The following is a 17,370-nucleotide window of genomic DNA, read 5'->3' on the forward strand; positions in this document are numbered from 1 at the left end:
GAAGCCTTTATAGAGGGGGAGAAGCTGTTCCTGAGTCTGGTGGTGCATGCTTACAAGCTACATATGCCCGGCGTGAGCAGAGAGGAAAAAATGAATGACCAGGGTGGTATGTGTATGGTTATGTTGACTTCATTTTTGTGGCAGCATGACGTATAGATGGAGCTAATGGTGGGAAGTCTGGTCTGTGTGATGGACGGGCTACATCTGCATTCTGTGCAATTTCTTGTAGTCTTCAGCAGAGCTATTCACAAACTAAGCTGTGTCATAACCCAACGGTTCACTTTGTATGGTGCATCTGTAGAAGTTTGTAAGAATCACATGTTTGTAAGACATGCCGAATCTCCTCATGAAGTAGAGGTGTTGCTTTGGCTGTCGCATCAATGTGATTGTCCACGGCAAACCATTGATAATATTAATGCCAAGGGGCTTGAATATCTCATACATTTCCATTTTGAACCATTGATGCTGATTGGGCCATGTGCACCATCATGCTTCCTGAAGTCGAGAACTAGCTCTTTCATCTGGCAGTTCAAAATATACACATTGTTTAAGAGGGAACTGCAGATGCTGGAGAATCGAAGGTTACACAAAAAAGCTGGAGAAACTCAGCGGGTGCAGCAGCATCTATGGAGCGAAGGAAATAGGCAACGTTTCGGGCCGAAACCCTTCTTCAGACTGATCGGGGGCGGGGGTGGGCGGGGACAAGAAAGGGAAAAGGAGGAGGAGCCCGAAAGCTGGGGGATGGGAGGAGACAGCAGGGAGGCTGAGGAAGGAGAGGAGACAGCAAGGACTAACAAAATTGGGAGAATTCGATGTTCATGCCCCCGGGATGCAGACTCCCCAAACGGAATATGAGGTGCTGTTCCTCCAATTTCCGGTGCTGCTCGCTACACATTATGGTTCAATTAAATAAACTACTGATTAATACTATCAAATCACTGAAATAATCACATTAAGTAAAAAGGGACATACAGCACAGAAACAAGGCATTTGGCCAAGGTTCAAGGTACAAGATATTTTATTGTCACATGCACCAATTAAGGTACAGTGATATTCAAATTACCATTGACCTTACCCAAGTTGGAGTTCTGGGCTAGACCCATAAAGCTGCAGTTGGCCCATACATTTCATAACATTTAATGAATAGTGATGTTAAAACAACAAATTAAATGACTGTACAGAGCTGGGGGGGGGGGGGGGGGGGGGGGGGGGGGGGGGGGGGGGGGGGGGGGGATTCAGGAACAACTCCAGGACTGGTTTGGAGTCTGTAGACTGGGCAATGTTCATGGACTCGGCAACGGACATGAACGAATACGCCACAGTCGTTACAGACTTCATAAAGAAATGTGTGGAGGACTGCATCCCTACAAAAACTTTCCAAGTGTTTCAAAATCAGAAACCTTGGATGAACTTTAAGATCCACTCTTCTGAAGACCAGACACTGGGCATTCATGTCTGATGAAACCGTGGTCGACAAGAGATCCAGATACAACTTTGGTAAGGCCATCAAAAAAGCCAAAGGGGACTTCTGCTCCAAACTGGAGGATGAGACAGATGTTCGGCAGCTGTGGCGGTACCTGAATGCAATCACCTCCTTCAAGGCAAAATCAGGAGGCAGCTCGAAACATCACTCCCTGACGAGTTCAATGCGTTTCACGCACGCTTTGATAGGGAGAATACTGATGTGCCTTCCCGAGCCCCGATTCGCTGTGATGGTATTTCAGTCACAGTCACAGAAGCCGACGTCAGAAAATCCTTCAGAGTGGTGAACCCTCGAAAGGCGCCTAGTCCTGATGGTATACCCGGTCATGTTCTAAAAACCTGTGCGGACTAACTGGCTGGAGTTTTTACGGACATTTTCAACCTCTCACTTCTAAGGTCCGAGGTTCCCACCTCCTTTAAAAGGGCATCAATTATACCGGTGCCCAAGAAGACCAAGTTGACGTGCCTCAATGATTATCGACCAGTGGCACTAACGTCGGTGGTGATGAAGCGCTTTGAGAGGTTGATCATGGCGCAAATCAACTCCTACCTCTACAAAAATCTGGACCCACTGCAGTTCGCTTACCGCCACAACAGGTCAATAGTGGATGCGATCTCGCTGGCTCTCCACTCCGCTATGGACCACTTGGACAACAAAACTCATATGTCAGGCTGTTATTCATTGATTACAGCTCGGCATTTAATACAATCAAGCCCTCCAAGCTGGTTACCAAACTCGCAGAACTGGGTCTCTGCGCATCCCTCTGCAATTGGATCCTCGACTTCCTCATTCACAGATCACACTATGTTCGTATTGGTCGAAATGTGTCAGCATCGATAACAATCAGCACGGGAGCACCTCAAGGCTGCGTGCTCAGCCCCCTGCCGTACTCACTCTATACTCTTGACTGTGTAGCCGGTCATAGTGCCAACTCCATCATCAAGTTCGCTGACGACACCCTGTTGTGGGACGTATCACTGATGGGGACGAGTCAGAGTATAGAAGAGAGATCGAGCAACTGTCTATTTGGTGCCAGCACAATAACCTGGCCCTCAACACCAGCAAAACCAACGAACTGATTGTGGACTTAGGAAGTGGTAGGATGGCGACCCACAGTCCCGTTTATATCAACGGATCGACGGTGGAAAGGGTCAAGAGCTTCAAACTCTTGGGCGTACATATCTCTGAAGATCTTTCCTGGTCCGAGAACACTGATGCAATTATTAAGAAAGCACATCAGCGCCTCTACTTCCTCAGAAGATTACGGAGGGTCGCTATGTCAAGGAGGACTCTCTCTAACTTCTACAGGTGCACAGTAGAGAGCATGCTGACCGGGTGCATCCTGGTTTGGTTCGGCAACTTGAGTACCCTGGAGCGGAAAAAACCCCAAAAAGTAGTAAACACTGCCCAGTCCATCATCGGCTCTGACCTCCCTTCCATCGACGAGATCTATCGCAATCGCTGCCTCAAAAAGGTTGGCAGCATCATCAGGGACCCACACCATCCTGGCCACAAACTCATCTCCCCGCTACCTTCAGGTAGAAGGTACAGGAGCCTGAAGACTGCAACAACCAGGTTCAGGAATAGCTGCTTCCCCACAGCCATCAGGCTATTAAACTCGGCTCGGACAAAACTCTGAACATTAATAGCCCATTATCTGTTTATTTGCACTTTATCAGTTTATTTATTCATGTGTGTATATATTTATATAATGGTATATGGACACACTGATCTGTTCTGTAGTCATGCCTGTTCATGTATGTTCTGTTGTGCTAAAGCAAAGCAAAAATGCCATTGTCCTATCAGGGATACATGACAATAAACTCTCTTGAATCTTGAATCTTGAAATGTTGGATTTTAAATAAACTGTGAATAAATCATGATACAATTTTTAAAACAGTAAAATTTCTCCATGTTCTTATTTTATTTGATCGTAACCATGAACCTGACACCAATCAGTGAATACATTTATTTATTGCTGAATTCTTTCAAAGTACAGGTGCTACCCAGGTTATAAACGTCCAACTTACATATAAACGTTATGTTTGGGACATCAGTGGGATGGATTTGCCAGCTATTGCAGGGCTGCAAACTTACCAGCTATTGCAGGGCTGAACCACACGTTACCAGGCATTTCCGACTTGCAATCTGTTTAAGTTATAACCTAATTCATCAGACTCTTTGTTTCATTACAACATAGTTCATAGAACAGTACAACTCAGGAAGAGACCCTTCAGACCACGATGTTTGTGCTGAGCACAATGCGAAGTTACAGAATGGAAACAGGCCCTTCAGCCCAACACATCCATGCCCTATTTGAGCTAGTCCCACCTGCCTGCATTTGGCCCATATTCCTCCAAACCTTTCCTAACCATGTTGCTGTTCAAGTTTCTTATACATGCTGTTATAGTATCTGCCTCAACTACCAACTCTAGCAGCTTCACCGCTCTCTGAAGGAAAATATTGTCTCTCAGATTCTTATTGAATCTTTCCCCTCTCACCTTAATCTTACATCCTTTGGTTTTTGATTCTCCTACCCTGGGTAAGACTCTGCATTCAACCTATTTATTCCCCTCATGTTTTTATACACCTCTAAATCAGCCCAACCCTCCTGCACTAGTCCAAGGAATAAAGTCATAGCTTGCCCAATCTCTTCTTATAGTTCAGGCCCTCGGGTCCTGGCAACATCCGGTAACTGAATCGTGTTGTAACCTGGGAAGCACTGTTAAATGGTCTTCCAGCAAAGATTTGATACGAAAAAAAAGCACATCTTAGGAAATAGCTTACACTTATCAATGGACATTTTATATAATGGCGACTGGTTGTTTTGTGCTGTACTTACTTGCACATATATTTGAAGGCAAATGCATGGGTTGTGAACTGGCAGCCGCTGGTGCACCTGAGGGACATAAATAAAGCAGCATGTTGACCAAATCCATGTAAATATCATACCAACACACCAATACTATTTGTCAAGTACAGATGATTAAACATGTATTATTTCATCACCTACAGCCAGCAAACCCAAATAAATCTTCCGTAATCTGTCTAAATTTAGTTATTTTCTTTTTATTCCTAATTAAAAATGCTGCAGTCCAGAAATTATACAATCCTGAAACTGCATGCCAAAAATAATGCAGGAGAGGTTCACCCGAATGCTGCCGGAATTAGAAGGTATCAGTTAATATAAGAGGTTGGACAAACTTGGGTAGTTTTCAGGAGCAGCAGAGGCTGAGGGGTCACCCCCTCCACCTTAGTCCACCTATTATCTGCATGCTTTGTCCTGCCTCTCCTCTCTTCTAGCTTTCTTTCCCCCCCTACATAATCAGTCTGAAGAAGGATCCCAACCCAAAACGTCATCTATCCATGTTCTCTAGGGATGCTGCCTGACCTGCAGAATTGCAGCGGGTCAGGCAGCATCTCTGGAGGCAATATTTAGGCATCTGCAGAGATGCTGCTGGACTTGTTGAGTTTCTCCAGCATTGTGTTTTTCATGTAAGATCAATGATCTGGTACAATCTGTTTGCAAGACCCAATTGTGGTTTTTACTGGTAGATCTGGTACCTGAAAATAAAAACTGTCTTCTGTCATTGCAGCCTCCCAAAGGAGATTTCTGTTCTGAATTAACAGAATTTCTACTGACCTTTAAGCAAAGCTCAGGCAGTGAAGAAGTTTTAAGAAGATAACTTACCACTTTAGTCACGGTTATTCGTTCATTATGATTATAACATGTACCTGACATTGATGGAACCTTCACTAAATTAGCTGATGCAACACCAATTCTGGCAGGAAGCGGACAAACGGAAATGAACAGAGAACAAGGTTTCTGAGTCAAGTATTGCACACAGGTTCATTGCGTCTTGAAGTTGGCAACACGTGGATAGAATGGTAAAGAATGTGTATAGTATGCTTGCCTTAGTCGATCGAGATATTGAGTATGTCAGGATTTGGCATTATTATAACATTTTGGTTAGACCACATTTGGAATATTGTGTGTAGTTCTGATTGAATCCATTGGAGGAAAGATGTGGAAGCTTTGGAGAGGTTGCAGAAGAGGTTTTCCAGAATGTTGCCTGGATTAGGGTGTACAAGCTATAAGTTGGACAAACTTGCATTGCTTTCTCTGAGGTTGTAGGAATATCTGATAGAAGAATATAAAATGATGAATTACATAGATACGGTTGACAGTCAGAACCTTTTGCCAGGTTGAAAATATTAAAGACTAGAGGGCACAGCTTTTAAAATGAGAGGGTAAAGTTTAAAGGGCAAGCATTGTAACACAAAGTGGTGGATGACGGGAATGCATTGACTGGAGTGGTGGTGGATGTACAGTAGATACGATAGTGGCATTTCGGAGGCTTTTTGATAGGCACTGTACATTGAGGGACGTGGATTATGCGCAGACAGATAAGAGTTGGTCTTGGTATCATGTTCGGCACAGACATCGTGGGCTGAAGACCTTGTTCCTCTGCTGTACTGTTCTATGTTCTTTATGGTCAGTGAGAATAATACCTGACCCTTGGCCGAACGGTCCTGCAAAGCTGCTCCTTCCAGCGGAAATACTTTTGAAGGGAGATGTGAAATCCAAAGTACGCCGAACCTTATTCCGCATTTGTTGATTTGGTGCATATGTTGACAACGTGGAACTCCCTTGCGGTAATGATGCTGTCATTAAACAAAGAAATTGCAGTTCAGTTGATTCAAACTGGCATATCACTGAAAGAATCACAATTGGGGGATGGACAGAAATCCTTTCCTCTGCCCCATTTCCAGGCACAAATATATTATGGACTATTTCAGTCCTTTTAAGTTTGTTCAAGCACAAACAATATGTGAAGGGTCTTCACCAAAAACATCACCCACTCCTTCTGTACAGAGATGCTGCCCATCCCGCTGAGTTACTCTGGCATTTAACGTCCTCATGACAACAGCTTCAGATACGGTTCCTCCCTGGGTTATGAACATCCGACATATGGACACCCCGTATATACGATTGAGCTTTGGGGTGATAGGTGGGCTGGATGAGGATTGATTTACCAGCTGCTGTGGGATTAAAGGCATCTTCTACCGGGTGGGAATGCATCATTTCTGCCCTTCCCCACAATGAGCCACAACAATGGACTCCTGCTGAGCCGTGTCCAGTGCCAGAGTGAGGCCACACACAAACTGGATGAACAGCGGCCCATATTCCATTTGGGTGACCAACAATGAACTCACCAAATTCAGGTAACCATATCCCCCCCCCCCCCCGCCTTCCCCCACTCATCTAACCTGCTTCCCATCTCCCTGCCAGCACAAACCTTTCTCTCAAACACCCCCACCACCCATCACCCTGATCCTTTTCTCTCTTCCACTGCTCCATCTGCTCATCATCCATGCCTCCCTAAGCTGGGTTGCATTTTACCCCTTTGTTCCCTACTACTCATCATCTTTCCCAAGTTCTACATTTGTCTCTGCGCCTTCCTTTCTTTTAGATTGCACTCTTCTGTCTTCTCCACTTGTCAACACCAGCCTTGGTTACCATCTCCACTCTCAGGAGATAAAGATGTATTCTCGATTTCCCAATCTGCCCATCAACCCCTCCTTACCTGAATCTACCTGTCGCTAGCCAGTTCTTGCTCCATCCTTCCCCTCACCTCTCTCTACCAGGTATCTCCCCTCTACTCCATTAGTCTGAAGAAGGGTGCTGACCCAAATCGTTGTCTATCCATTTCCCTCGATGGATGCTGCCTAAGTCGCTGAGCCCCTCCAGCAGTTTGATTTTAGTTAAACAAAGGTTGTACTTCATACATAATTTTATAAAGATTCTTCCTGACATTGATAAGAATCTTACAACAATGGTTCACATCGGTATCCTGGAACAAATAAGTAAACATTGCAGGTTTTCCAAGGACATATATTTTCTACAATAACAGCATTTCTACTAACCTTTCAGGAAAGTTCTCACAAACAAAGCTTTGAGAAAATAACTTAGCACTTTATCGTTACATGATAAGTCCCTGTTATTTGTTCACTATTACTAACATGTGTACCTAAAGTTGGTGCGCCATTAGACATAGGTGTAAGGCGTGGGGAAGGTGCACAAAATGAAATGAATAGCGAACAGATGTTCTGAGTTAAACATTGCACTGTGGCGGCTCCCAAATGTCGGGCCTTCCCAACTATCAAACTCCTCGGCACGGGAATGGTTGAGTCCTGAGTCGGCCCTTAGCTAGAGGGATAAAAGGCGAGGGTTTGGGTGCCATCTTCCTCTTGCGGACTTCTCTGATACCAAGAAGGACATAATAAAAAGTACCTACCGAAACATCTGGCTTCTCGCTTTCATTTCTGGACCTACGCCCCACATTGGTGACCCCTGATGCTCCATTATCGTCATGATGGAGACAACCGCCCGTCCTTCGACCTCAAAGGCTGACCTGGCCCTGTCTCGGTGAAGTTACCCACCTTCAGGACCGCCCGGTTGCACATCTGGTTTCAGCAGGCGGAGGCCCAATTCAACCTGCAGGGCATTACAGTTGATGACACCCGTTTCTATTACCTGGTGGGGGCCCTCAACCAGGACACGGTCAGAGAGATCACAGACTTCCTCGCAGCCCCCCCGGCCACCGCGATATACCGCGGCCTTAAGGAGTTACTGCTCCAGATTTAAGGGCTCAGCAGGATGGAGCGTGCTGCCAGGCTCCTTCATATGGATGGCCTAGGCAACCGCCGACCATCAAGCCTCCTAAACGAGATGGTCGCGCTCCTGGATGGGCACACGCCGTGCCTAATGTTCGAGTACGCCTACGTCCATCTGCTGCCAGCCAACATCCGTCTGGAGATCACGGACGCCTCCTTCGCCGACATCAGGGCCCTCAGTAGGGGCGCCGACGCGCTGTGGATGGCGCGCCCCGATGACGTCAATGCGCTGGCTGTTGGCAGGCACGCTGACTCTCTGCAGACGGTGCGCACTGATGACATCACTCCAGCAGCTCCCGATTTCCTCCGGCAGGGCGGGGGAGCTGTGGAAGGAGTGACAGCTGCATCCTGGAGGCCAGTAAGATCGCCCCACAGCGGCCGTGCCGGGTACTGCACCTGCAGTCCAGCGCCAGCAAGCTCCAAGCGCCATCAGCAAGAGGCGCTGGTGCTATTATCAACAGCGCTGGGGTGCTGCAGCACGGCAATGCCGCCAGCCGTACACGTTCCCGGGAAATGCCCGAGCCGGCTGCCAATAGTCTCCGTGGTGGCCGGCCAGATTCATCGCCTCTTCGCCTGGTGATCGGCGCTCCAGGACCCGCTTCCTCGTCAATACCGGTGCAGAGCTGAGCGTCCTGCGCCCTTTGCTGACCGATATTCGTTCCGGTAAGCGGGGGCCCATCCTCATCATGGCGAATGGTAGCCCCATCCGCACCTATGGGGTGCGCGTAGTCCCGATCATGTTCGGCTCCTGCCATTTATCGTGGCGGTTCACCTTTGCTGATGTCTCCCAGCCGTTGCTCGGGACCGACTTCCTCCAGGCGCATTCCCTCCTGGTGGACATCAGGCATCAGCACTTGGTCCACGCCACCGCGATGGAGCCGATCACGTTGCGATTGGATGAGCCGGTGGAACGCCCCCTGTCGTCCGTGGATTCCCGCTTCGCTCGGATCTTGGCTGCATTCACAGATATCCTGACCCCACAGTTTCGGTCATCGACCCCCAGTCACGGGGTGGTTCATTGCATACCAACTACCGGCACACCTATCCACGCATCAGCACGCCGACTGCCGCCGGATAAACTACGTCTGGCACGGCAGGAGTTCCGCATGATGGAGTCCTTGGGGATCGTCCGCCCTTCAAGCAACCTGTGGGCGTCCCCACTCTACATGGTGCATAAGGCAAGCGGGGACTGGCGACCTTGCGGGGATTATCGGCGGCTGAATGCCGCAACAACCGCAGATCGATACCCAAATCTAGGACTTTACCGCCCATTTGGCCGGGGCTACTATATTCTCCAAAGTGGATCTTGTATAGGGTTATAACCAGATCCCGGTCCACCCGGAGGATGTACCCAAGACGGGAATCATCACGCCGTTCGGGCTGTATGAATTTGTGCAGATGCCGTTCGGCCTTAAGAACGCTGTGCAGGCATTCCAACGGTTGATGGACGGGGTGTGTCACGGCCTCGAGTTTGTTTTAGTCTACCTCGACGACATCCTGGTGGCCAGCCGCTCACAGCAGGAGCACTGCGCCCACCTCCAGCAGCTCTGTCAGCGGCTCAGCGAGCATGGCTTGGCTGTCAACCTCGACAAGTGCCATTTTGAGGTAACCAAAATCGTCTTCCTCGGCCACCGCATGACTTCGCAAGGCGCGGGCGCGGTTCCGCTGTATCAACTTCTGGTGGGTGGGCGTAAGGACGTCGAATGGTCCAACGTCTAATGGTAGCAGCATTTGATGGCGCGAAGGAGGCCCTTGCTCGGGCCGTACTGCTGGTGCATCCGCGGGAAGATACCCCAATTGCTCTTACGGTGGACGCCTCGGAGTCGGCGGTTGCTGCCGTGCTGGAGCAACTGACAGACGGACGTTGGCGGCTCCTGGCCTTCTTCATCCGGCACCTCAACCGCGCTCAGACTAAGTGCAGCGCATTTGATCGCGAGCTTCTGGCTCTGTGCCTGGCAATGCGCCACTTCCGCTACTTCCTGGAGGGCCACCCATTCACCCCTACACAGACCACAAGCCGGTCACATTCGCCCTGGCGAAGGTTTCCGACGCTTGGTCCGCACGACTGCAGCGGCAGTTGGTGTACATTTCCGAATACACCACCTCCATCCGCTACGTCGAGGGGATAGAGAACCGGGTGGTCGACGCATTGTCCCGCCCCGCCATCGACGCAGTGTTCAAGGTGGCGCCCGGAATTGACTATTCTGCCCTGGCGGAGGCGCAGCACATGATGGATGGTGAGATGCCGCCTACCGGACTGCCATGTCCGGCCTTCACCTCGAGGATGTCCCTCCCGGTCCTGGAGGGGCAACGATCCTGTGCGATGTGTCGTCCGGTCCGCCGCGCCCCATCGCTCCTGCTGCCGCAGGGTTTTTGATGCTATCCACGGACTGGCTCACCCATCAATTTGGGCGACGATGGCACTAGTTGCCGCTCGGTTCATGTGGCACGGTCTGCGCAAGCAGGTTGGCCACTGGGCTCACACCTGCATTCAGTGCCAGACAACGAAGATCCAGCGCCATGTCCGGGCGCCCCTCCAGGAGTTTGGCCTACCTCACCGGAGATTCGACCATCCCTACGTGAACATTGTGGGGCCTCTCCCGCAGTCCCAGGGCATTAACCACCTCCTCACGATGGTGGACCACTTCACATGGCGGCCGGAGGCCATACCCTTGGCCAACACATCAACGGCTATGTGCGCTTGTGCATTGTCCGTGCATTGGATTGCTTGCTTTGGGGTGTCGGCGCACATCTCCTCGGACCGGATCCATAGTTCACCTCCGAGCTGTGGCCGGCCATGGCTCTCTTGCTGGGTGTGCGGCGGCATCACACCACGGCCTATCACCCACAAGCTAACGGACTGTTTGGGAGGTTCCACCGGCAGCTCAAGGCAGTGCTGAAGGCGCGACTCTCCCCGCCGGACTGGATGGACGAGTTGCCGTGAGTCTTGCTGGGTATCCAGACTGCTCCTAAAGAGGACGACCTCATCATCAGCAGAGCTCGTTTATGGGTCGCTACTTACGGTGCCTGGGGAGTTCGTGCCGTCGGCGCAGCAGGGAACGCCCTCATCCACCCTAAAGAGCCTTCGCGAGCGAGTTGGCAGGCTCACGCCCATCCCGATGTCCCACAGTGGGACATTTCGCCCACACGTGCCATCAGCCCTCCGGGATTGCTCTTGCGTTTTCCTGTGCCGTGATGTCCACCGGATGCCACTCCAGAGGCCAAACGAGGGCCCGTTCCGGGTGCTGGAACATGGGCAGACGACCTTTGTGTTGGACATGGGGGGGCCGGCCGAGGCCGTATTGACTGACTGGTTGAAGCCGGCACATCTGGACGTTGACCAGCTGGTGCTGGTTGCCCGACCTCAGTCTTGAGGGTGCCCCCCCCTTCACGGCTCCCTCTGCCTGTCACTCCACCTGTCCTCCCGCCGGTCCCTCAACCTGTCCCTCCACCCGTGCCTCCACCAGCCCATCAGTCGGCTGACTTCTGCACGCGGTCCAACCGGGTTGTGCGCCCACCGGTTCTGGGGGGTGTCCTGTGGCGGCTCCCAAGGGTCGGGCCAGCCCAACTATCAAACCCCTCGGCACGGGAATGGTTTAGTCCAGAGGCGGCCCTTAGTTAGAGGGATAAAAGGCAAGGGTTTGGGTGCCATCTTCCTCTTGCAGACTTCTCTGATACCAAGAAGGACATAATAAATGGTACCTCGCGAAACACCTGGCTCCTCCCTTTCATTTCGGGACCTATGCCCCACAGCACAACAATTAAACCAAAATATAAAACATCAGGGGCATTACTGCAATTGTTCAGCAGAATACAAATCTGGAGACAATCAGCGGGTCAGGGCCATCGTGGAGGGAATAGATAGGTGTCATTTTGGGTCGAGACATTTCCTCAAACTGCGGGTAAGGCTGAAAAAGAGGTGTGGGTGGGACAAAGCTTGGTGTGATACCGTAAAATGTAGAAAATATTTACAAAAGAAAATGCTGGAGTAATTCAGCGGGCCAACCAATATCTCTGGGGAACATTTAGGGCCAGAATGATTTTGCAGATATAAAATAATAGGTGGGTACAGGTGATGGGGGTTGGAGGTGGTTGTATATTGATTAGCGGGTGGAAGTGACCAGTCGCTCAGGCTGTCCGCAGCCAGAGTTAAAAAGGCCTTCGCCAGCGTCAATCCACGCAAAGCTGCAGGGCCGGACAACATTCCTGGATGCGTTCTAAGAGACTGTGCCGAGCACTGAAGGATGTCTTCACAGACATTTTTAACATCTCACTCAGCCAGGCAGTAGTGCCGAATTGTCTTAAGAGTGCCATCATCGTCCCTGTACCGAAGAAACCAAACCCAGCCTGCCATAACGACTTTCGACCAGTGGCCCTTACACCCATTGTAATGAAGTGCTTTGAGCGACTAGTTATGCAGCACATCAAAAACAGTCTACCTGCCGACCTAGACCCACTGCAGTTCGCCTACAGAGCCAACCGATCCACAGAGGACGCAGTCTCAACAACACTGAACCTCGTGTTGTCACATCTCGATCGGAAAAACACCTATGCCAGGATCCTCTTCATAGACTTCAGCTCCGCTTTCAACACAATCATCCCGCAGCAGCTGGTGGAGAAGTTGGAGCTGTTGGGGGTTGATGCTGGCACATGTAGCTGGGTCCTGAACTTCCTGTCGCAGCGGCAGCAGACAGTCAGGGTGGGCAGTAGGACATCAAAAACCATAGCTGTGAGCACTGGCTCACCCCAAGGCTGTGTCCTAAGCCCCCTTCTGTTTAGTCTGCTGACACACGACTGTACTGCCAGACTCAATAACAACTTCATCAGCAAGTTCGCTGATGACACAACAGTAGTGGGTCTCATCAGTGACAACGATGAATCGGCGTACAGGATGGAGGTGGAGCTGCTCACAGGTTGGTGCAAATCCCACAACCTCATTCTTAACGTGGGAAAAACTAAGGAGATGGTGGTTGACTTCAGGAGGGCGGGGAAACATCACCATGCATCTCTGCACATCGACGGAGCTGATGTGGAAAGGGTCAGCAGCATGAAGTTCTTGGGACTACACCTGTCTGATGACCTGACGTCCACGACCAACACCACAGCTCTGGTCAAGAGAGCCCAGCAGCGACTTCACCCCCTCCGAAGACTACGGAAAGCAGGCCTCCCCACCACACATCTACGGACTTTTTACAGGGGGACTGTCGAGAGCACACTGACATACGGCATCACTTCCTGGTTCGGGAGCTGCAAGGCGTACGAACGGCACCAACTGGACAGGATAGTGAGGACCGCAAGCAGGATTATTGGTGCTCCACTACCCTTCCTGCTGGACATATACAAGAAGAGATGCATCAACAGAGCCATCTCCATCATCAAAGACCCTTACCACCCATCACATGACTTTTTCACCATCCTCCCCTCTGGGAAGAGGTACAGGAGCATCAGCTGCAAAACCAGCAGGATGCTCCTCAGCTTCTTCCCACAGGCTATAAGACTGTTAAATGAACTTTCCCCCCTGCCAAGTATCGCGCACAAGTATCGCGCACAAACCCCCCACACTGCAGCAGAGCCACTGTTGTGCCGCTGCCGGTCGGAACGGCTGTTGAATGTTATTGAATGTGATTAGAGGGTTAAATTGTTCATGACTGTATTTTAATTTTAATTGCTATTTATTTTGTAACGAAAACTGAACGGACACTGGTTGAGAAACGTTTTTTTGTTTCCTCTGAGTATGCGAATACTCAGGAAATGACAATAAAGATTTACAATTACAATTACAATTACAATTACAATTACAATTACAATAACTGATTAAGTTTCCTTAGTTTGGTAGTCCACTTCTCAGTGTATTGATTCAAGCTTCCTGTATGGGCATCAGGATTGTACTGTGAACTTCTTGCTACTCATATCTAATAATTTAATGGATTTGTCCTTCTCTCTATTTCTTTACAATGCCGAAGGCATGATATCAATTCTGTGCTAGTTCAGATCATGTAATAGAGTTAGAGTCATAAACTTCAGCCATGTCCATGCCAACAAATATGCCCCGTCTAAGTGTCCCATTTGCCGGTGAATGGCCCATATCTCTCTAAACCTTTCTTATCCAAGTACATCCCTTCAATAACTCATCTGGCAGCTCATTCCATATTCTAACCTGCACACCCAAGCATATTTACATAGAACTCATACAAGATCCAGAGCCAGAACTACTAAAACAAACTTTAGCATCTTTGGAGAACATGGAAGGGCATTGTTTCGGTTGAGGACCCACCTACGGATAGAAAAGCATTGGTGGATAAAGATAAGGGGGGTTTGATTGGCAAATTGTTGGAGTAAATGATTGAGTTTCTTTAGCCTAGTGTTCCTCCATTCAGTGTATTGATTCAAGCTTCCAGTATGGATACTGTGGCATTGTACTGTGGATATTTTGCAGCTCCTACCTAATGATTTATTGGATTTGTCTCTCTATTTTTTTAAACAATTCCCAAGGCCTGGTGTCAATTCCGTGCACGTGCAGATCAGCTAAACAAATTTATAGTCATATGGCATGGAAACAGGCCCCTCAGCTCAACTCATTCATGCCAACCAAGATGCCCCACCTAAGCTGGTCCCATTTGCCCGCAAAAGGCTCACATCCCTCTAAACATTTCCTATCTAAGTAGCTGTCAAAGTGTATTTTAACTGCTGTTATATTACCTGCCTCAACTATCTCTTCTGGCAACTCATTTCATATATCCACCATCCACAAAGTTAAAAGTTGCCCCTCAGGTTCCTATTAAATTTTGTCCCTCTTACTTTTTGTTCTCTTTTGTAATTTTCTAATTTTGTACTCTTGCTTTTATCACCCCTACCCTGGGAAAGTGACTATGCAATCACCCTGACTATTCTGATCATGACTGTATATAATATCACCCCTCAACATGCATGGTATGTTAGAATCTCTTGGGAATCCAAAAATGGCTTCAACTTAACATTATGTATGTTATGCAGACAGAGTGGGCCAAAGGGCAATTTCCTGTGCTTTACCATTTCATGTTCTTGTATAGTCTAATTATACACATACCTGGTTTACTCGTCACAGGTCGACTAAAGATGTCCAAAGGGCAAGAATCTAAATCAGCTGCTTTAAATCTTTTACCTGAAAGTGGTAAAAAAACAAAGGGGTTCAATTCTAGCCTGAACACCCAAACACATTTAAATATAACTTATACACACACAGGAGGGCTGGTCACCCAACGCAATATCGGGGTGGGGTGGGGGGGGGTAGCAAACGTCCTGCAGCCGAGGGAGGGAGACGGCTTCAGGCGGGGGCTCTCGTGGGCTGAGGAGGGAGGGGGGGTGTCCTCCAGCGGGGGATGGGGACGGCTTCAGTGGGGGGCAGGAGGGGGACTTCTGGAGTCGCGTCCGACTTTTGTAAACTGAAAGCTGTAACAACCTCATTGAGGAACAGCTTCTTCCTGACAGCCATCAGGCTATTAAACATAACGAATAAGCTCTGAACTACGAAATACTATATTATTTGTACTTTGTTATTTGTTGATCACACACACCCTCCACCTCACACACACTCTCACAGACACGCACACACACGCACGCGCACACACACACACACACGCACGCGCACACACACACACACAGCCACAAACAAGACGAAGAGTTTTAGTATTATAGAGATGGGCCGGGAGTAGGAAGGCGGGATGATATAAAAGAGCAGGTCGCATAGCTCTATGACTTTATGTCAAGGGTTATGGGGAGAAAGCAGTAGAATGATGTTTAGGAGGTAAGATAGATCAGCCATGATTGAATGGCAGAGTTGACTCAATTAGCCAAATGGCCTACTTCTGCTTCTATGATTTATCAACTAATGAACTTTGCCTTTGAGCAGTTTTAGTCAGGTCTAGTTGTATTAGCAGCTGGTCCAGGTACAGTATGTGTGTAATTAGACGCACTCAGCGGCACCTCTCCACTAAGAAGAAATGACGCAATCAGCGCCACCTCTCCACTAAGCGGAAGTCACGGAATGAGCGGCAATTTTGCATTAAACACAGTCCTGATCCAATAAAACATTTATTCACGGCTTTTCCTTCCAAAAACTGTTACACACTTTTCAATAAGGCACAGTTAAAAGGTGCATTTTCAAAATAAATCTGTTTCATGCCATTTCAGGCAGGGTGCAAGGCCACCAAATTCAAGTGCAGTTTCATGCCACTTCAAGCAGGGTGCAAGGCCACCAAATTCAAGTGCAGTTTCATGCCACTTCAAGCAGGGTGCAAGGCCACCAAATTCAAGTGCAGTTTCATGCCATTTCAAGCAGGGAGCAAGGCCACAAAATTCAAGTGTAGTTTCATACCATTTCATGCAGGATGCAAGGCCACCAAATTCAAATGCAGTTTCATACCATTTCATGCCGGGTGCAAGGCCACCACATTCAAATGCATTCATGCACCATTTTGGTGGCAAAAACAGGAAAGCAGACTATTATCTAAATGGTGGCCGACTAGGAAAAGGGGAGATGCAGCGAGACCTGGGTGTCATGGTACACCAGTCATTGAAAGTAGGCATGCAGGTGCAGCAGGCAGTGAAGAAAGCGAATGGTATGTTAGCTTTCATAGCAAAAGGATTTGAGTATAGGAGCAGGGAGGTTCTACTGCAGTTGTACAGGGTCTTGTTGAGACCACACCTGGAGTATTGCGTACAGTTTTGGTCTCCAAATCTGAGGAAGGACATTATTGCCATAGAGGGAGTGCAGAGAAGGTTTACCAGACTGATTCCTGGGATGTCAGGACTGTCTAATGAAGAAAGACTGGATAGATTTGGTTTATACTCTCTAGAATTTAGGAGATTGAGAGGGGATCTTATAGAAACTTACAAAATTCTTAAGGGGTTGGACAGGCTAGATGCAGGAAGATTGTTCCCGATGTTGGGGAAGTCCAGGACAAGGGGTCACAGCTTAAGGATAAGGGGGAAATCCTTTAAAACCGAGATGAGAAGAACCTTTTTCACACAGAGAGTGGTGAATCTCTGGAACTCTCTGCCACAGAGGGTAGTTGAGGCCAGTTCATTGGCTATATTTAAGAGGGAGTTAGATGTGGCCCTTGTGGCTAAGGGGATCAGTGGGTATGGAGAGAAGGCAGGTACGGGATACTGAGTTGGATGATCAGCCATGATCATATTAAATGGCGGTGCAGACTCGAAGGGCCGAATGG

The 17,370-nt window shown here is 48.8% G+C and overlaps 1 protein-coding gene across 5 annotated transcripts in view; it reads right to left on the reverse strand.

The window, feature by feature from the left end:
- Positions 1-17,370, reverse strand: part of LOC129715962 (uncharacterized) — a 275,535-nt gene that overhangs the window by 26,556 nt on the left and 231,609 nt on the right. For 4 of the 5 annotated variants that reach the window (XM_055665868.1, XM_055665873.1, XM_055665863.1 and 1 more), the window contains 3 exons: positions 15,228-15,302; positions 5,996-6,148; positions 4,326-4,382 (listed from right to left, as the gene is read on the reverse strand). In XM_055665868.1, the coding sequence (XP_055521843.1) occupies positions 4,326-4,382; positions 5,996-6,148; positions 15,228-15,302 (285 nt within the window). The remainder of the gene's footprint in view (positions 1-4,325; positions 4,383-5,995; positions 6,149-15,227; positions 15,303-17,370) is intronic. The other variant, XM_055665856.1, reaches the window with a different exon arrangement.

The sequence above is a fragment of the Leucoraja erinacea genome, chromosome 2 (genome assembly GCF_028641065.1).
Source record: "Leucoraja erinacea ecotype New England chromosome 2, Leri_hhj_1, whole genome shotgun sequence".
In the NCBI taxonomy this organism is placed as follows: Eukaryota; Metazoa; Chordata; class Chondrichthyes; order Rajiformes; family Rajidae; genus Leucoraja; species Leucoraja erinaceus.